The following is a 17,543-nucleotide window of genomic DNA, read 5'->3' on the forward strand; positions in this document are numbered from 1 at the left end:
AGGGGAAAGGGACAGAGGGAAAGGGAGAGAGTCTTAAGCAGCAGAGGAGCCCCACGAGGGGCTGATCGCACAACCCTGAGATCATGACCTGAGCCGAAACCAAGAGTCGGATGCTTAATCCAATTGCACAATGCAGGTGCCCCATCATTATGCTTTTTATAATCCCTTTTTCATTTAAACATTTTTAGGATTTAAGATTATAACCCCCACATAAATAAAGCAATGAAAATTAAAATAGAAACACAGCTTCACAAATACTAAAAACAACCCCTGCCTAACATTTAAAATGAAGGATTAATAAAACTTAGCAGTCTATTTTAAGTTAAAAAATATTTAATATTATTGGATAAAAACACTGATGGTGACAGCTTTACATGGCTCATTCCATACATTCTGTAATGTGAAAGGGCAAAACATTACTAGGAAAGAAATGAGTAGTTGGGTTTGTAGAAGATTTATTGACCAGATAAAAGCAATTAATACGAGATGACAAACATTTAACTCAAATCATTACAAAACTTTTAGGAGATAACTGGGTCAACTCTGTCTGATGTGTCCTGCTCAGGAAAATAAATCATGTATCTTTTTAATCCAGAAGAAGTTCAAAGTCAACATTGATATTGTATAACTATCAGTGCTATTCTAGTAACCTAGAAATTTGCTATAAATAGCTTTATCTTTTGCTAATCATTCTTACTATGATTTTATTTTATTTAACAGTGAGGACTGAAGAGGCATAATCATTTTTTAACCACTGGGTAAAACAGTACTACTATAAAGTAATGAGGGTGCTAAGCTTGACATTTTGTGTTTAAAAAGATGGAATATATTTAATTGGATTGAATATATTTCATGAAGACTTGGGTACATTTTTAAGCCCAAAATGTGTTTATGAAGTTCTGTGAGAGAATACGTGTATGCCTTGACTCACTCTGGCTTGCTCTTAAAATGAAATAAATTTGGCACTATATGGAACAAATGAAGACAAGCAAAATTAGGTGAGACTAAGATGTTTCATCACAGTTGCCTGTCTTGACTTACAATTCATACTATTTCTTAGTTCTTGACTGAACAGAAACAAATAGACCTAACTACGTAGCACTTCTATGATGTATGAAAATAGAATCTAGAGCTAAGATGAGACCGCTTCACTGATGAGCCAATCCCCCACTCTGCCATAATCATAATTACAAATGTGAAATTCATTCAAGAATTCGTATTTTCACCAAATGCTTATGATTTTTCAAGTTTTCTTGCTAGATTTGTCTTGGTTAAGTGGCCAGCTAAAATATGGTCTTTGAATTAAGTAAGGAAATTCATATAAAAGAAACACCTATTTTATAGCGATCTTACTTTACTTGAAATTTCCTTTAAAAAAACAAAACACCAAACTAAAACTTTGTAACCAAACTCTTGGAACAAAGCACTGGTGGCCATATTTTTGAGTCTCCGATAAATCTTGAAGTCCATTCACTTTTCATGTTTCAAGTGTTTCTTCATTTGCTCCACAAGTATCAACAACACAAATTAAACAACTTGTTACTGGAAAAGCTCGGACTTTGGAGTTGGCGACCCATTTGTCTGTCTCAGTATTATATTCAAGGATGTGCCCTAATCGACCCACACCTTGAAAACCAGCCAAGACATAAACTATAGAGCCAACTGCTGCACACTTCACTGTTACACCCTTCCATGGCATTGGCGAGACCATCTTCCATTCGTTTAATTTAATATCATAATATTCCACGTTGTCCAGACCACCTTCAAAAGAACAAAATAACACGAACAACTGTATTAACAATTCTAAGATCTCTTAAGGTAATAATTCTTTGCATCTTCCCAACATTTTATTATGAACATTTTCAAATATGCAGAACAGTTAAGAATCTTACAATGAATGCCTATATATCTACCATCTATTCTTATTTTTACTTTAACACAATAAAAATTTATTAATTTTTACCTGAATCCTAAATACATATAATTATTTTACAAAATTAAAAATGTTTTATCTGTTCTGGGAAAGTAAACAAATCAGTGGATTTTCTTTCTGAATAACTTTGACTATAATTACTAAAAGTCTTTTATCCTTCTGCCATTTATCTTTTAGCAGTTTATGGAAAACAGCAATGGCAAGAGACAGGAGGAGGGAAGACATTATACTTAAGTAATGCTTAAAGGTACTGACTAAAACGAGGTTTGTGGACTATAGACTCAGTCTAGATTCTCCGTTATTTAAAGAACTAATTTCAGATTTTTTTACTACAAACTATTTAAGAAAATAAGTCAAATTTACTCATTTAAAAAATAGTAATACTGATATTTTCATGCAATTCTTAAAAATGTTAAGGAAACTTGGCCATTCAGGGCCTGTCCTGTCTACAAGTCTTAAAAGTTGTATTTTAAAAGTTTTTAAAAATTCAAATGGAAATGTGTGAAGCTGAGACTGTCACAATGACTGGTGGCCATTACAGGAATGTTAAATGTACTGCAATATTTCATAAAATATATTAGTGCTCAGAAACTATAAAAGTAAGTATAATAATGTATGTGATAAATGCTTGTATTTAGACTTTAAGAAATGTTTAAAAAATTTATGAGAAGGAGGTATCAGCAAAGTCATTGGGAAAGCTGAACTCAGTGAATTAATGTCACATACCCAAGCCATTCTGACCACCGACAGCAAATATCTTGTCTTTTACAAATACCAGTCCATGATTCTTCCTGGCCTCAATCATTGGACACAGCTCAGTCCACCTGAAAAATAGAGAAAGCTTTGAGAGTACTTGTTCACAGGAGTAATGTACTCATACCACTTTATAAGAAAGGTGTGTTATCTCAGTTAAGTGCTCATTTAGTACTCACATGTGTTCACACCCACACCCCACACACACCTTAATGGCTAGAAAACAAAAGTTTAATGTGGTTTTGAGTAATTTATTTACAGGTGGGGTAAATGGGGATTTTATTCAACTCCAAGAGAATATGAGAAATAGAAAATATCTGGAGATTACTAACACATTTTTGGAAGAAATCCATTTCCTAGTTCAGAGTAACTTGTTAAAATAGTAACAAAAAAGAAAGGGATGATACTTAAGAAAATATAAAATACTAATATTGTCACATATGGTTTTAATTAATACTCATGTATGAGTCAAACACAAATTTAACATTGGGCTCTAGCGATCAGCAAATTAGTAGTATCTGTTACTATTCATATGTCTCCCTTCAAATGTATATTTAGAACTTTAGGCAGCACTAGTAACAAAAGTACTGTCATTCTGCAAATTTAATAACTTATTAGCATGTTGTTTTGTTCATGGTCACTAGTATAAAGAGACTGAGCAGTGCCTGGGTGGCTCAGTTGGTTAAGCGTCTCTTCCACTCAGGTCATGATCCCAGAGTCCTGGGATTGAGTGCCACACTGGGCTCCCTGCTCAGTGGTGGGGGGTGGGGGGGGGAAATCTTAAAAAAAAATTACAAGATTGAGAACATAAACGTTGACACAAGTGTTAAAGAATGCTAATTCACAGGTAGCAGCCTCATATACGCAGACAACTGTGTTATTTTTTTCTGTGAGCCTCAATCCCTTCTTTTGCATACAATCCCATATACACGACTAACGTCTGTGATTGTGAAGGTGGTACTGGCGCACAGCTTGTGTCCCAATAGCTAACATAAACCACAAGTATCCAAGCAACAACAAAAGGGTAATCTGACTTCAGTGTAACTCTTTAATATGGCTATTTGTATTTCTCTTTTAAACAATTTACTAAATTTAACTTTTCAAAATATAAGACATAATGATTAACTCTGAAATATTAACAACTGTTTTGTTGCCTTATATTCATAAAATTGTTTTCTTTTAAAAGTGGTTTGACAGTTGCCACGTTAATCTCTCAAATAAATACATCTTTAAAAACATCCAGGGAATGTCTGGGTGGCTCAGGTCATGATCCCAGAGTTCTGGGATGGAGCCCCACATTGGGCTCCCTGCTCAGCGGGGAGCCTGCTTCTCTCTCTCCCTGTCTCTCCCCTGGCTTGTGGTCACTCTCTCTCAAATAAATAAATAAAATCTTAAAAAAAAAAAAGGCAAATTTACTACTGACCATTAATTCTTCCCCCTCCTCCCATACATTTCCTGACCTCAAACAAGGATATTTTATGAATTTGATGAATTCGTCAGACTTGTCTGATTCATAGGCTTTTATTGCACAAACAGGAACAGAAAGAGAGGGGATTCCTCAGGGTACATAAAGTCAAGCCATTTCTTAAAGCACAGAGGAAGGGACATAAACATGAGTACACTGAAAAATGTGTACATATTCTTAACACAAGAACTAAATTCTTCTGTTGGCTTCCTTCTGCTTTTTGCCATCTTCGTCCTCTGAGCTTATAGAATACAATTAGCTATGAAATAAGACTTTTTTTGTTTTGTTTTTTGGTTTATACACAGTGTAGTTTTAATGAGTTATGCATAAGGTTATTCCCACACACTTCTACACGTAAGTTTACACTTATATCTAAATAAAGAAGGAAGTTACTTGAGAGACAAATTATACACAGCATAATGTCACTGAGTTAAGAACAGGTTTATTTCCATATGATTTTAAAGTAAGACTTTCAAATGCATACATACGTTTCTGTGGCAGGATCATAGACCTCACAGGAATTCAGCACTCGCCCAGAAACGTTGTTCCCTAAACTTCCACCACACACATAGATGAGGCCGTTGGCTTCCACCATGCCATGGCTGCAACGCTGAGTCAGCATGCTGGGCTTCGTGTGCCAGCTTTCGGTTCTCGTGTCATAACACTCAAACAAATACAGCGCTGAGTTTCCTGTAAGAGAAAAACACTCAGTGTATGTGTAGGTTTGCAGTGAGCTGACGGTACAGCTGGGTCACTAGTTACTGGAGGGAAGAATTTAAAGTTGTAATCTTTTTGGGGCTCCTGGGTGGCACAGTCGTTAGGCATCTGCCTTCGGCTCAGGGCGTGATCCCAGCGTTCTGGGATCGAGCCCCACATCGGGCTCCTCTGCTAGGAGCCTGCATCTTCCTCTCCCACTCCCCCTGCTTGTGTTCTCGCTCTCTCACTGGCTGTCTCTGTCAAATAAATAAATAAAATCTTTAAAAAAAAATAAAGTTGTAATCTTTTCAACACTTAATTAACAATAACAGCAAAATGGAGGACTAGCTTAAGAAAAAGCTAACCCTCTTTGTATGGACCTTAGAAAAAGATTTTTAAAAAGGATCTGCTGGAGGGACTTCTTTATTGGTAATAAACTTTAGCAAAAGAAATTGGTTTATTTCAGAAAAAAAAATTAAGTAATATCACGTATGTCTTCACACCCAGTTATGCATCATGGGAATTATTCAAACTTTAAATACTTATAGAGGAGAAAAGCATAGCTATTTATAGATGGTAAATCCATACCTTAAACTCTGAGAACTACTATCTGGTAATATTGTAAGGTTTATCATTTAACATTCTATAATAGTCACTGCACCATTAACTAAACTATTCTTCCTGACTACTCTCAGTGGCTTGTGAGTTACGCCCTGAAGTCATGCTGGCACATTCTTGACTATACTCTCAAAGTATCACTGTATGTCTCTGGTGTGCTTTGATTACACATTTTAGCAGCAAAACATACATCCTGTCTTGTAAATTCCGTACATTATAGGGGCTCAATAAAGAGTTTTAGAAATGATACTAATAAAGCAACAAGTGCTTTTTTTCCTACCCAAGAAAAAAGTTAAAATTTAACCAAATTGTATCTCATCTCCCACTCCTTCTGGACTTCTTGATAATACTTAAAAACAACAACGCCCTTAAAATTCTTAATCACAGTCAAGGTCTACAGAAAGCAAAATTCAGGGAGTAACAAATGGAAGAAGCAATGGTCCCGATTAACAATAACTTCTTTTTAACTTTTAAAACATTTTCAACTTGGTAGATTCAGTTGGTTGATACTAAGGGGAAATACACAGTGTATGGCAGACACGAGAAACTACTATTTAAGTAAAAAACTGACTTAGTAATTGCTGAAGATACAAAGTTACCTACTGTACTTTCTACAAAAAGTATTTCTATAGAACAGTTACTTTCTATTATCTTCAGGATTTGTTGTATTTGAAATATGTTGTATTAGACATTCTCTAAGAAAATGCTTTTAAGGGGGGGGAAGGTCATTTCTTGAGTCACATTTAAAAAAATATTTAATTTTTCTAATATTCATTTGACATCTTGTGGGGGAGTAAAAACTTAAAACAGATAAATATGCTCACCAAAAGTAAAACATTTTTTGGCCTAATAAAAAATCATCAAAGAAAATAATTAACATTTGAATTCTACACCTTAGGTTTACTTGGTCTTCCTAGTTTTCTTTATAAGCCCATTATTTAGCTAAAGAAATTATCTGAAAAGGTGAAAGCTATTATGTACCTAGTGTGCACCCAGAATATCCCTTTAGAAAAATTATTAATTTAGAAAAAGACCACCACCAACACTAACAAGTTACCCACCAATGAAAAAGATTTTTTTTTTTTTAAAGATTTATTTATTTATTTGACAGAGAGAGACAGACACAGAGATAATGAGAGAGGGAACACAAGCAGGGGGAGTGGGAGAGGGAGAAGCAGGCTTCCCGCAGAACAGGGAGCCCGATGCGGGGCTTGATCCCAAGACCCTGGGATCATGACCTGAGCTGAAGGCAGATGTTGTTAATGACTGAGCCACCCAGGTGACCCCGAAAAAGATTTTTTTAATAAAGATTTTATTTATTTATTTGACAGAAAGAGAGACAGCCAGTGAGAGAGGGAACACAAGCAGGGGGAGTGGGAGAGGAAGAAGCAGGCTCCCCGCAGAGCAGGGAGCCTGATGTGGGGCTCGATCCCAGGACTCCGGGATCACACCCTGAGCCAAAGGCAGACGCTTAATGACTGAGCCACCCAGGCACCCCCCTGAAAAAGATTTTTTACACACGAACCCATACCCTGTTCTGATCAATAAGCATAAAACACCACTACCAGCCATCATATTAAATGAAGAATAAAAGCAAATGAGAAAGATCATTCTTACTTTTTCTGATACAAAGAAAGAAAAGGTAGTAAGGTATAACAGATTTTAAAAGCGTGAATGTAATAAAGAGATTTTAAAGGGTCTATGAGTGAGCCAAACTCTGAAATCTTTAAAGCAAATAATATTATGTATCTAAAACTAATCTAGGGGCACCTAGGTGGCTCAGTTAGTGTCTGCCTTTGGCTCAGGTCATGATCCTAGGGTCCTGGGACTGAGCCCCACGTTGGGCTCCCTGCTTAGTCTGTTTCTCCCTCTCTCTCTCTGCACAACCCCCCCACTCATTCTCTCTCTCTCACAAATAAATAAAAATAAAATCTTAAAAAAAAAACACAAAAAACTAACCTAGATAGAACTAAAATCCAGATGGTGTGAGAAAAAAATGGGACAATTAACATAATCTAGGAAGCTGAAGTTCTTATAAAATGATTTATTAAAAAAAGGTAAACCTTCAGGGAAATGGGCTCTAAAATGTGACAGAGATGTATTTAAATTAGGTCAAAAAGACAACACCAATTGTTTATGTAAATATGAAGGCCAAGAGAAATACTTGGTAAAACACCTTCCCCAAACAAAAATACTGACCGACTTCAGAACCTCCAGACGTGTAAATTTTGCCTTCTGCGGCACAGGCGGCAAGGCTGTCTCGAGGTGTTGGAGGGCCCAGTTTGGAATACCAGCTATCCTTCACAACATTATAGCAATCCATTCGTTTTATGGGGAAGAGCTGAGAGCCACCCAAAATGTATACTACATTGTCCCAAAACACACATGCTGCGTCTCTTCGTTTCTCAAAGGGGCAGCGGATGTCTGTCCAGCTATAATCCTGTAACAGGAAAGGACAGGAAGCGGTCAGTAATGCAAAAATATAATTGATACAGATGAGGCAAAGATATAGTTGAGAGAATACAAAATACAAAAGTATGTTAATTTGCTAGAGTACATATAGTTTGGCTTGAGACATGATCTGATTCAATCCTGTGTGATTTCCTCAGAATGTTGGTTAGCTGGGGTAGACAGCAAGAGGAAGATGGTGACTGCTTTGGGAGTTTTCTGGCTCCCGATTAAACTCTAATGCATTTGGATGTATCACTACCACCAGTCTTCTATTCCTCTTATTAAAGATGATAATACAAGAAAATTCTAAAATAAGTAGTTTCGTTATTTAGAAAAACATTCAAATGTAAATAGGGGCACTTGGGTAGCTTAGCTGGTTGAGTGTCTGACTCTTGATTTCAGCTGTCATGATCTTGGTGTCGTAGGATGGAGCCCCATGTGGGGCTTTCTGCTGAGCGGGGAGTCTGCCTGAGATTCTCTCTCTCTCTGCCCCTCCCCCTGCTCGCACACACTCTCTCTAATAAATATTTAAAAACAACAACGGTCGCCTAAGTGGTTCAGTTGGTTGAGCGTCTGCCTTCGGCTCAGATCATGATCCCAAGGTCCTTGGATTGAGCCCTGCATCGGGCTCCCTGCTCACTGGGGAGCCTGCTTCTCCCTCTGCCTCTGCCCCTTCCCCTGCTCGTGCTCGCTCCCCCCCAAAATAAATAAATAAAATAAAAACAACAAAAAACCCCAAATGTAAACATACCTATCTCTTTCCTGCCAGATATACAGAGAGATACAAAGAATCATTGTAGGGGCACCTGGGTGGCTCAGTCGGTTAGGTGTGGACTCTAGATTTCAGCTCAGGTCATGATCTTGGGTTGGGGAATGGGCTGTAAGTCAAGCTCCACAGTTGGTGAGGAGATTGCTTGAGATTCTCTCTCGCCCTCTCCCTCTGCCCCTCCCCCAGCTCACACATATGTGCACTCTATCAAAAAATAAAATCTTAAAAAAAATCGTTGGATAATATGAAGCTTAAACTGATGTTAACCTACTGATGTCTAAAGCTAGAAGATATTTTGTAGACTTCTGTGATATTAAATTTTAAAAAAATATTCAGTTGAGCCAGTTTATTCAGCTGGACTCTTAAAGCTGTGATATTTACTATGAAATATTTGAGTAATCTGTTTTGACTAGTCTGGAAACTCACTTTTTTCTTCCCGATGATTAGTAATGAGCACGTATCAGTACTTCACAACAAGGGCTGTTCACGGGATCATTTAGTTTCCTCACTGTATTTGGTACATCCAAGGATACCTTCTTCTATGTAAATGTATGAGGTATCTTGGATCCTCCCCTTTTTTTGAACAAGGAAGCTACAGTGTTCCTGCTGCTTTCTGAAAATATCTGAAAATAGAGGCAGACAGAAATCCAAACAATTCCTGATCTCACTGAGCAAAGCAGTGTGTGTGTGATTATTAATGCTGAGTTCCCTCTGGGAAAATCTGATGGATATCTATCACACTAGTATCCAGTGTTCCAGGCATTCATCAGGCTAGATCGAAGCATCATATAACATAAGGAATTGTCTCAGGAAAAAAAAGAGCCCCTCATTTGGAACACCTCAAGGTGTCAATCCTAGTGATGATAAACATTCTGCTTTTCGGGTGGCCAGAAAAATAAGAGTCTTAATCCTTGTTTTATTCTCAAATTAGGATCTATGATCCCCTCAGTTACTCAGTGGTATACCTACTGGCAGGCACACAAAATTACAGGATAAATACAACATTTTTCCAAAGTTTTACTCAATGGACACTGAAAAACTGGGGAAAATTATTATTTTAAAATTTTATTTATTTGAAAAAGAGAGGGACAGGGAGAGAGAGAGCGCGCAAGTGAGCATAAGCCAGGGGGAGGGGCAGAGGGAGACGCAGACTCACCGCTGAGCAGGGAGCCTGATGCCGGGGTCCATCCCAGGACCCTGGGATCATGACCTGAGCTGAAGGCAGACACTTAACCAACTGAGCCACCCGGCCACCCTCTCAGGAAAATTATTTTTAAAAATCTGTTTTCTTAGAGTTGCATACTACAGAATGAAAAAAATGAGAGAAAATAGTGACCATACTAATGATTCTCTTACATATTCTGAAATCTACTCATAATTCCTACCTGATAAAGTTCATTAGCAGAGAAATACAATTTCATTAATAACATACGCTGTTAACTCAGTGAATTTCAAGTCTTGCCACTCTTATACCCAATTTATTTGATATTGATTATTAGAAAGCAATATGGGAACTTTTCTATACTTTCTAAAGATATCCACAAGAACATTTTCTTTCCCTGCTCCTAACTTCAGGATGAGAAAGTGGGTGATACATTCTTTTGAATGATCTCTAAGACACCCTACTCTTCAAATTAAAAATAACTGCCCATGTAGGAGCTGGGATTAAAAACACGAACAAAATGTTTTCTTTTAGCTAAATGACTTGAACATTTAGACCCTAGGACATGAAGTTCCAAAAAAAGGGGAAATAATTCCCAGGAGTTTGGTAACAGAATAGTTCTAATATTCTAGTACTACTCAAGGGTTTGAGTAAGGAATAAATAAGTGCTCATATGTACCTGTCATATAGGGCTTAGGCTTCAGATTTAAGAATTAGAAAAAACTGCTCTCTTGGAACTATAAGCCCAAAGGAAAAATGATTAGCCAGTGTGTGTGTGTGTGTGTGTGTGTGTGTGTGTGTCTGTGCGTCCATGCATGTGGAACAAGAAAGGCACATGCTTCTATCTACTTGTAATTTGGGCTCTGATTTCCTTAGATATCCTCAAGTTTTTAAATCTTTTTCAACTCTCCAGATACCGTCACTGGTCAAAGTACATGTCAGACACTAAGTTTGATCAATACTGACTACATTTAATATTCTGCCTAATAGTTTATCTTCCAGGCAGATGAAATGACCTTTGTAAGAATTTTACCTAGAATCCAAGTATGATTTCATTTCAGCTAAAATTTAATGTTTTACATTTGAGCTCATTAAATATACCTGTCAAGTGTTAAATGCACCTGTGTTTGAAAACACCTGGCTTTGGTTGTATCCATGTATAGAGGGGAGCTTTTTTTCCATGTGTGTGTATGGGTTGATCTCACTGGAAAGTCTAATTTTCCCAATCTCTACCTCATCCAAAACAGAATACTAAGAAGGTGATTTGATGTTTGCCCTTTAATAAGTTGTTATACTGCCTAGGAGATAACGTGTGTAGTTGAGGAAGCAAGCAGAAAAGGTAAAAATATAGATAAGTCAAACTTTAAATAGACTCCATAGGTATGAATGTCAGGTTTTATCTTAGTGATGGGACTACTCCCAAGCTGGGGCCTGCAGGTAGAGGAAGGCTTGCTTAAAGCTTCCTGAGCTCCTAGGCTACACGTCAAACTAGAGGGACATGCAGCTTTTCTGTCAGCAATAAGACAGACACATTGCAGTACAGTTACAGTGTATGTGTGTAGGCAGAGAATTGTTACTCTAAAAACATAATTTAATTAAGTTCTGAGTATCTATTTCAGGCAACGTTCTGTGCTCGGCTGAGGAGAAGATATGAAAATGGAAAAACTGGAAAGCCTGGAAAAGACAAAGGTAGAAGGAAGTTTTGACAGATCACCCATCTAGTCATCCACACACATACACCTTCATGTATAAAGTCCTGTCTTCCCTCGTCCTAGTTAGCCTTTCTTGTCTTTGCGGTGATACACCACATTCTAGACTTTTTTCAAGCTCAAGGTCAAGGCTCCTTTCCTTTTTGTAGGCTTCCCCGACTGCCTTGTTCTGAATTCCCACCTCATGAAAGTCTGGGCTTAATGACTGAGCGCTCCGGTACATCTCGTCCTGTGTGATTTTCCAGCACCAGGGCTATGCTACAGGACAGTGAAGTGCTTCTTGACATCAGCCTGCTATTTTCCTTGAAAGTAAGGACTGATTTTGTACTAACCTGCATTCTGAAAACACATGTATCTTCAAATAATAGAGATATGCCACAGATGTAGATTTCAATAATCAAGACAACCAAAATCCAAAATAAAAGAAATACTTTTTACTTGTAAGACTTGAGAATTTTATTTTGGATCATTTTGAGAGGAAACCAAGCAAAAATAGGGAAGACACATCTTGGAAAAAAAGGAAAGCAAAATTAACAAATATGTAAAACTTTTAAGATTTCTTGCAGAAACTTCAAGGAGTCAATCTAACCTGAGTTTAAGATGACCAAATTATAAGCACCTTCTGTTAAGCCATTATCTGACCAATTTTAGTTTCTTTTTTTTTTTTTTTTTAAGATTGTATTTATTTATTTGAGAGAGAGCAAGAGAGAGAGCAAGAGAGCAAGGGCGGAGCGGGAGCAGAGGCAGAGGGAGAAGCAGACTCCTCGCTGAGCAGGGAGCCTGCTGTGGGGCTCGATCCCAGGGTCCTGGGATCATGACCTGAGCCGAAGGCAGATGCTTAACAGACTGAGACATCTAAGCACTCCTAATTTTAGTTTCTAAGAGCTGTTTAAAAAATAATCATAGAACTATGGCAACAATCTATATAGAAAGCAGGTTTATGCCAGATGCAAGAACATCCCTAGAAGTAGTTTCATGAAAAATGCATAAAAACACTTCTGGCTTCGTCCATTTCACAAGGTCACAAAGAATGCAGCTCTAGGGAACTGGGAAACATGGGCACTGAGCTAGGCTGTGGAGAAGCTGTGGGGTGCATGGAGTCACTTCACCTTTCAGGGATCTTAGTCCCCCAACACCATGAAACAAAAAGACTGAACTAGATGATATTAGGGCCCCTCCCTTTCAGCCCTAAAATCTAATTATCTTAGGGTCCAAATGATTTAGAAAGTATCCCTGAACAAAGAGCTACTAATTTATTCATTATCAAGCATTTCCCTTTCCAGGAACTAGGCTGAAATATCTTAAAACATTATTTTATTTAATTTCCTCAATAATCTTATGAGGTAAGAACCTTACCTAATAGATAACAAAATCTTGAGAGTTAAGTACCACGTCAAAGGTTACAGAGTTAGAAAGTGGTGAACCCAAGTTTTAAGTCCAAATTTCTCAGACTCCAAAACTGCACTCTTAACTCCTACACTGCCCTGCTTCTCTAAAAATCTTCTTACAGAGCCTCCTAAAAAGAACACTGGATTCGGAATGGAGTAATCTGGGTTCTTCTTGTTCCTGTTTTAAGTCACTCTGGGATTCTGACTGGACATCAAAGGACCTGGACCAGCCTCATCTACAAATCAATCAAATCAGGATGTTGGCAGGATGGCCACTGAGGTCCTCCTGCACGGCCTCCATTTCTTATCACTTAGAAAAGCAATGCTTAAGCACTAAAACCCCAGCTACTCTGAAAACCAGGGTTTCCCCCCCTCTCTTTGTATGGTATTTGGCCTAGGGCTGAGCATATTGACGGGAATATTTCTATTGGGTGTTAGGCCACATTTGTGGAAAAGTATGTCTCATCCAGCTGAGCCACCTTCATTTTATACTTTCTAAAGGTCAAAGACTGCAGATCCTGCACACGGCTCCTAGTTTGAACCGGTTCCTCACTACAGAGCTGCCTTTTAATTACACTGACTCCAAGATGCATCTTGTCACTCTGGTCCCTGGTCATTTGGTAGCTGCACTACTGAGGGACAGGAAACCTGTGACCAATTCACAAACACTACCTAATGTTAGGAACCAGGCTTTTCTTTACTTTTTTGGTAAATCAAAATAGTTTCCATCTTTATCCTTTGCTAGAACAATTCTTCTCCCAGGAATTTCCCCTACAGAAAAAACTGGGACAGTGTACAAAGTTGGCATATACAAGACGTTTCACTGCAGGGGTATTTTAACAGGGAAAAATGGGAAATAGGCCAAATGTGCATGAAGAAGATAAGCATTAAACAAATCACGGTATATCCTTAGATTTATATAAATTATGCTATATCCTTATGTAGCCCTTCAAAAGATGATATTTTCACTGACATGAAAATACCTCCATATTATAAATGCTGAAAGAGTAAAAATAGTTTCTGCAAGACAGCACATATAGTATTAACTCATATATGGAAAATGAGAGGACTGGAATTATGTTCACTAGCTACTGATGACTGTCTTTTGATATTAGGAGTGTCCTGGCTTTTTCTTTTATATCTTGCTATATTTGAATTTTCTACAGTGAGCATGTTTTTTTTTTTTTTAAGATTTTATTTATTTGAGAGAGAGAGTGAGTGAACGAGAGAAAGAGAGAGAGAGAGTGAGAGCGAGAGAGCACAAGCCCTGGGGGGAGAGGCAGAGGGACAGGGAGAAGCAGATTCCCCACTGAGCAGGAAGCCCGATGCAGGGTTCGATCCCAGGACCCTGGGGTTGTGACCTGAGCCAAAGACAGACGCTTAACCAACTGAGCTACCCAGGTGCCCTGTTTTTTTTTTTTTTTGTTGTTGTTGTTTTTTTAAAGTTTTATTTATTTATTTGACAGAGATAGAGACAGCCAGCGAGAGAGGGAACACAAGCAGGGGGAATGGGAGAGGAAGAAGCAGGCTCCTAGCAGAGGAGCCTGATGTGGGGCTCGATCCCAGAACGCCGGGATCACGCCCTGAGCCGAAGGCAGACGCTCAACCGCTGTGCCACCCAGGCGCCCCTGTTGTTTTTTTTTAAACAGAAAAAGTAAATACAACAACCAGGCAAATGGTACCAAAAATACGGTACAAGGAAAACAACTTCTCAGAGCAAATGCTTGTAACAGCGCTAAATGTTTTAACAAAAAAGTGAAAGTAAAACTAATTTAAGGTTTAAAGAACTGAAAAACTTAACAGCTACTATACTACGAGGCTGCATTTCAAATACAGGACAGATCAAAACAGTCTCTGCCTTCCTTCCAAATGGCACACTTACTAGGGCACTCTCGTTTTCAGAAGTAAACACTTGATTGTGCCAAGTAATTTCACAGGTTGTACCCATTTTGAAATACACTCATTTTCAACAGGGTCACACAAATATTTCTGGAAATATATTAACCTCTTAGGTCCAGAAAGGGGTTTAATAATCAGGCCCTAAGAGAAACCACTCTTGTAATCTAAGTTCTTCAAGAAATACAGCATTGTAGGGATGCCTGGGTGGCTCAGTTGGTTGTGTCTGCCTTCGGCTCGGGTCACGATCCCACGGTCCTGGGATTGAGTTCCGCATCAGGCTCCTTGCTCAGTGGGGAGCCTGCTTCTCCCTCTGCCTACTGTTCCCCCTTCTTGTGCTCTCTCTCTCTCTCTCTGACAAATAAATAAAATCTTAAAAAAAAAAAGAAAAAAGAAATACAGCGTTGTAGTTAGAAAAAACGGCTTCCACAATGGGGGCTGGGTGGGGCTGGAGGGGCATGACTGTGCTGTTATAAACTGCTAGATAAAATTAGGAACAGTAAACTTATAAGCGGTCATTTCTCAGCTGTTAATGATTGCTAACATTAGCAAGGAGTCTGAAGTAAGGCCAGAGACCAGCTTAAAGGGAATTACTGATTCAGAATATGGCTGCTTTATAAAGTCACAAAGTGTTCTTCCTTTCCACTCTCAGATGAAAACCATCCCATCAAAAACCAAAAACTCAAACCTAAACTCAGAAATTTAAATATGAAATGAAAATCCAAAAGTGAAACCCGAGAAGGATATTATGTTCAATAATACCGCTTGTCCTCTGAGCAGAAAATAAATGAAATAGGAGGGAAATATCTCTGTGTTAGCACTCTGCCAGTTATCTCAACACAAGATTTGCTTTTAGATGAACCCTGATATGTTATTTTAAATCTTGGCACAGGAAGACATATTACCCTTTAAATGATTATCTCAAATCTCAAAATGCAGTAACATATTTAATGAACTGTCCTCGTCAATGGGACAAACATCTGCTCAGTTTCAGATGTGCAGAGTACAGGAGATAACGCTGAAGGGCACGAGTTAGGGAAGGTGAAGAGATAGATAAAATGAAGAAATGAAGGTGGTAAGCCTTTTTACATTTAAATATAGAAAATGAGGAATCCTAAAGATGCCAGGGAGAAACTGAGTGAACGAAGATCAAAGAAAAGATGGAGTCAAATGAACATAACTGATATTCACACAAATCCTGAGAAGATTTCAACTTTTTATTAACAGATCAGAAAACTGAAGTTTAGAAAGACTAGCTTATTTGCCTAAGCTCATATACCTAAACTTGAAATGCTCTTTCTACAAAAGAGTTGCTTTCCTTTACAAAAAAAAAAAAAAGGAAAAAAAGCCTCACAAAAGAAAAAAGACCAATGGCTTAGTCCTTCAGTTCTTCCACCTGTCTATTTTCTTTTTTAAGGCAGTAAGGTGTTAGAGTCCATTCAATTAAGTAATGCTTTGGAAGCTTATATGAAAAATTTTAATAACCATGCTTATCAAGCCAAAAAGATGCACTCATACTTAGGATTCAATATACCCTTGTCTTTTCTCTTTCTTCCTATCCAAACTCTACCAATAAGTTTTCCTCAAGAAAACCTCCATGAAGCTTCCATGGACAAATCCAGTTCAGGGGGAGCTCTTCAAATCAAGAAGGCTGTTACCGCCTGTCCCAAATTGGGACTTTTCCTTGTTTTTTTTTAAGTAGGCTCCAACCTGGGCGTGGAGCCCAACAAGGGGCTTGAACTCACAACCCTGAGATCAAGACCTGAGCTGAGATCAAGAGCTGGATGCTTAACCAACTGAATCACCCAGGCACCCCTCATATTGGGACTTCTAAATGGCTACTATGTTCAGCAGCCACCTCACTGACCTCAGCCTCTAACTACTTCATGCTTCTGTACATATTCTGTACAATGTGCTCTACTGTTTATAATGGCTGAGGATAATGATCTCTTATACCCGATTATCAATACTCAAGGAAAATAATCACACCAAACCTATTCAGCCACGTTTTCATACTCCTAGGATGACAGATCTTACTGTGCCTCTGGGTCATCATATGAACAAGGTAGCCAACAGAAATTTTCAAGTGACATGGTATAGTAAATCATGATAATGTATTTCCTTCTTTGTTGGTTACCCTCAGCCTGACCCTTACCCCTGTAGCCTGTGTTCATTGCCCACTACTCTCCAGCTAATTCCAGGATGGCTGGAGTCCTTTAAAATACCACCACACGCAGATACCATTTTTAGTTTCCTCATTCCTTCCCACTTACAGCCCTCGCTCAAACACCTACAGCTCTATTTCTGCTCTCTCCCAGCTTTTTTAGGGGACTGATCTGTTAATTTATGGTAATTATGGCTTAAAGAGAATGAGTCTGATGTCATCACTCCTGTGGTTAGTCATATTTCCCTGGGGTTTCTTGCAGATGCAGTGACAAAAGGAAACAGATCCCTGAAGCGGGAACTTCGTGGGATGCAAGGGGTTGTCAGGTTGATTTTATTTTATTTTATTTTTTCTTAAAAGTTATTTATTTATTTGACAGAGAGAGAGAGAGACAGCCAGCAAGAGAGGGAACACAAGCAGGGGGAGTGGGAGAGGAATAAGCAGGCTCCCAGCGGAGGAGCCTGATGTGGGGCTCGATCCCAGAACGCCGGGATCATGTCCTGAGCCGAAGGCAGACGCTTAACGACTGAGCCACCCAG

At 38.4% G+C, this 17,543-nt stretch overlaps 1 protein-coding gene across 4 annotated transcripts in view; it reads right to left on the reverse strand.

The window, feature by feature from the left end:
* Window positions 1–438: 438 nt before the first annotated feature.
* The window catches only part of KLHL7 (kelch like family member 7), a 59,044-nt gene continuing 41,939 nt past the window's right edge, over window positions 439–17,543 (reverse strand). For all 4 annotated transcript variants that reach the window (XM_040644196.1, XM_008686382.2, XM_008686383.2 and 1 more), the window contains 4 exons: window positions 7,665–7,905; window positions 4,640–4,841; window positions 2,660–2,757; window positions 439–1,761 (listed from right to left, as the gene is read on the reverse strand). In XM_040644196.1, the coding sequence (XP_040500130.1) occupies window positions 1,478–1,761; window positions 2,660–2,757; window positions 4,640–4,841; window positions 7,665–7,905 (825 nt within the window). In that variant the 3' untranslated portion in view covers window positions 439–1,477. The remainder of the gene's footprint in view (window positions 1,762–2,659; window positions 2,758–4,639; window positions 4,842–7,664; window positions 7,906–17,543) is intronic.

Source organism: Ursus maritimus, unplaced genomic scaffold (genome assembly GCF_017311325.1).
Source record: "Ursus maritimus isolate PB19 unplaced genomic scaffold, ASM1731132v1 scaffold_3, whole genome shotgun sequence".
Taxonomy (NCBI): Eukaryota; Metazoa; Chordata; class Mammalia; order Carnivora; family Ursidae; genus Ursus; species Ursus maritimus.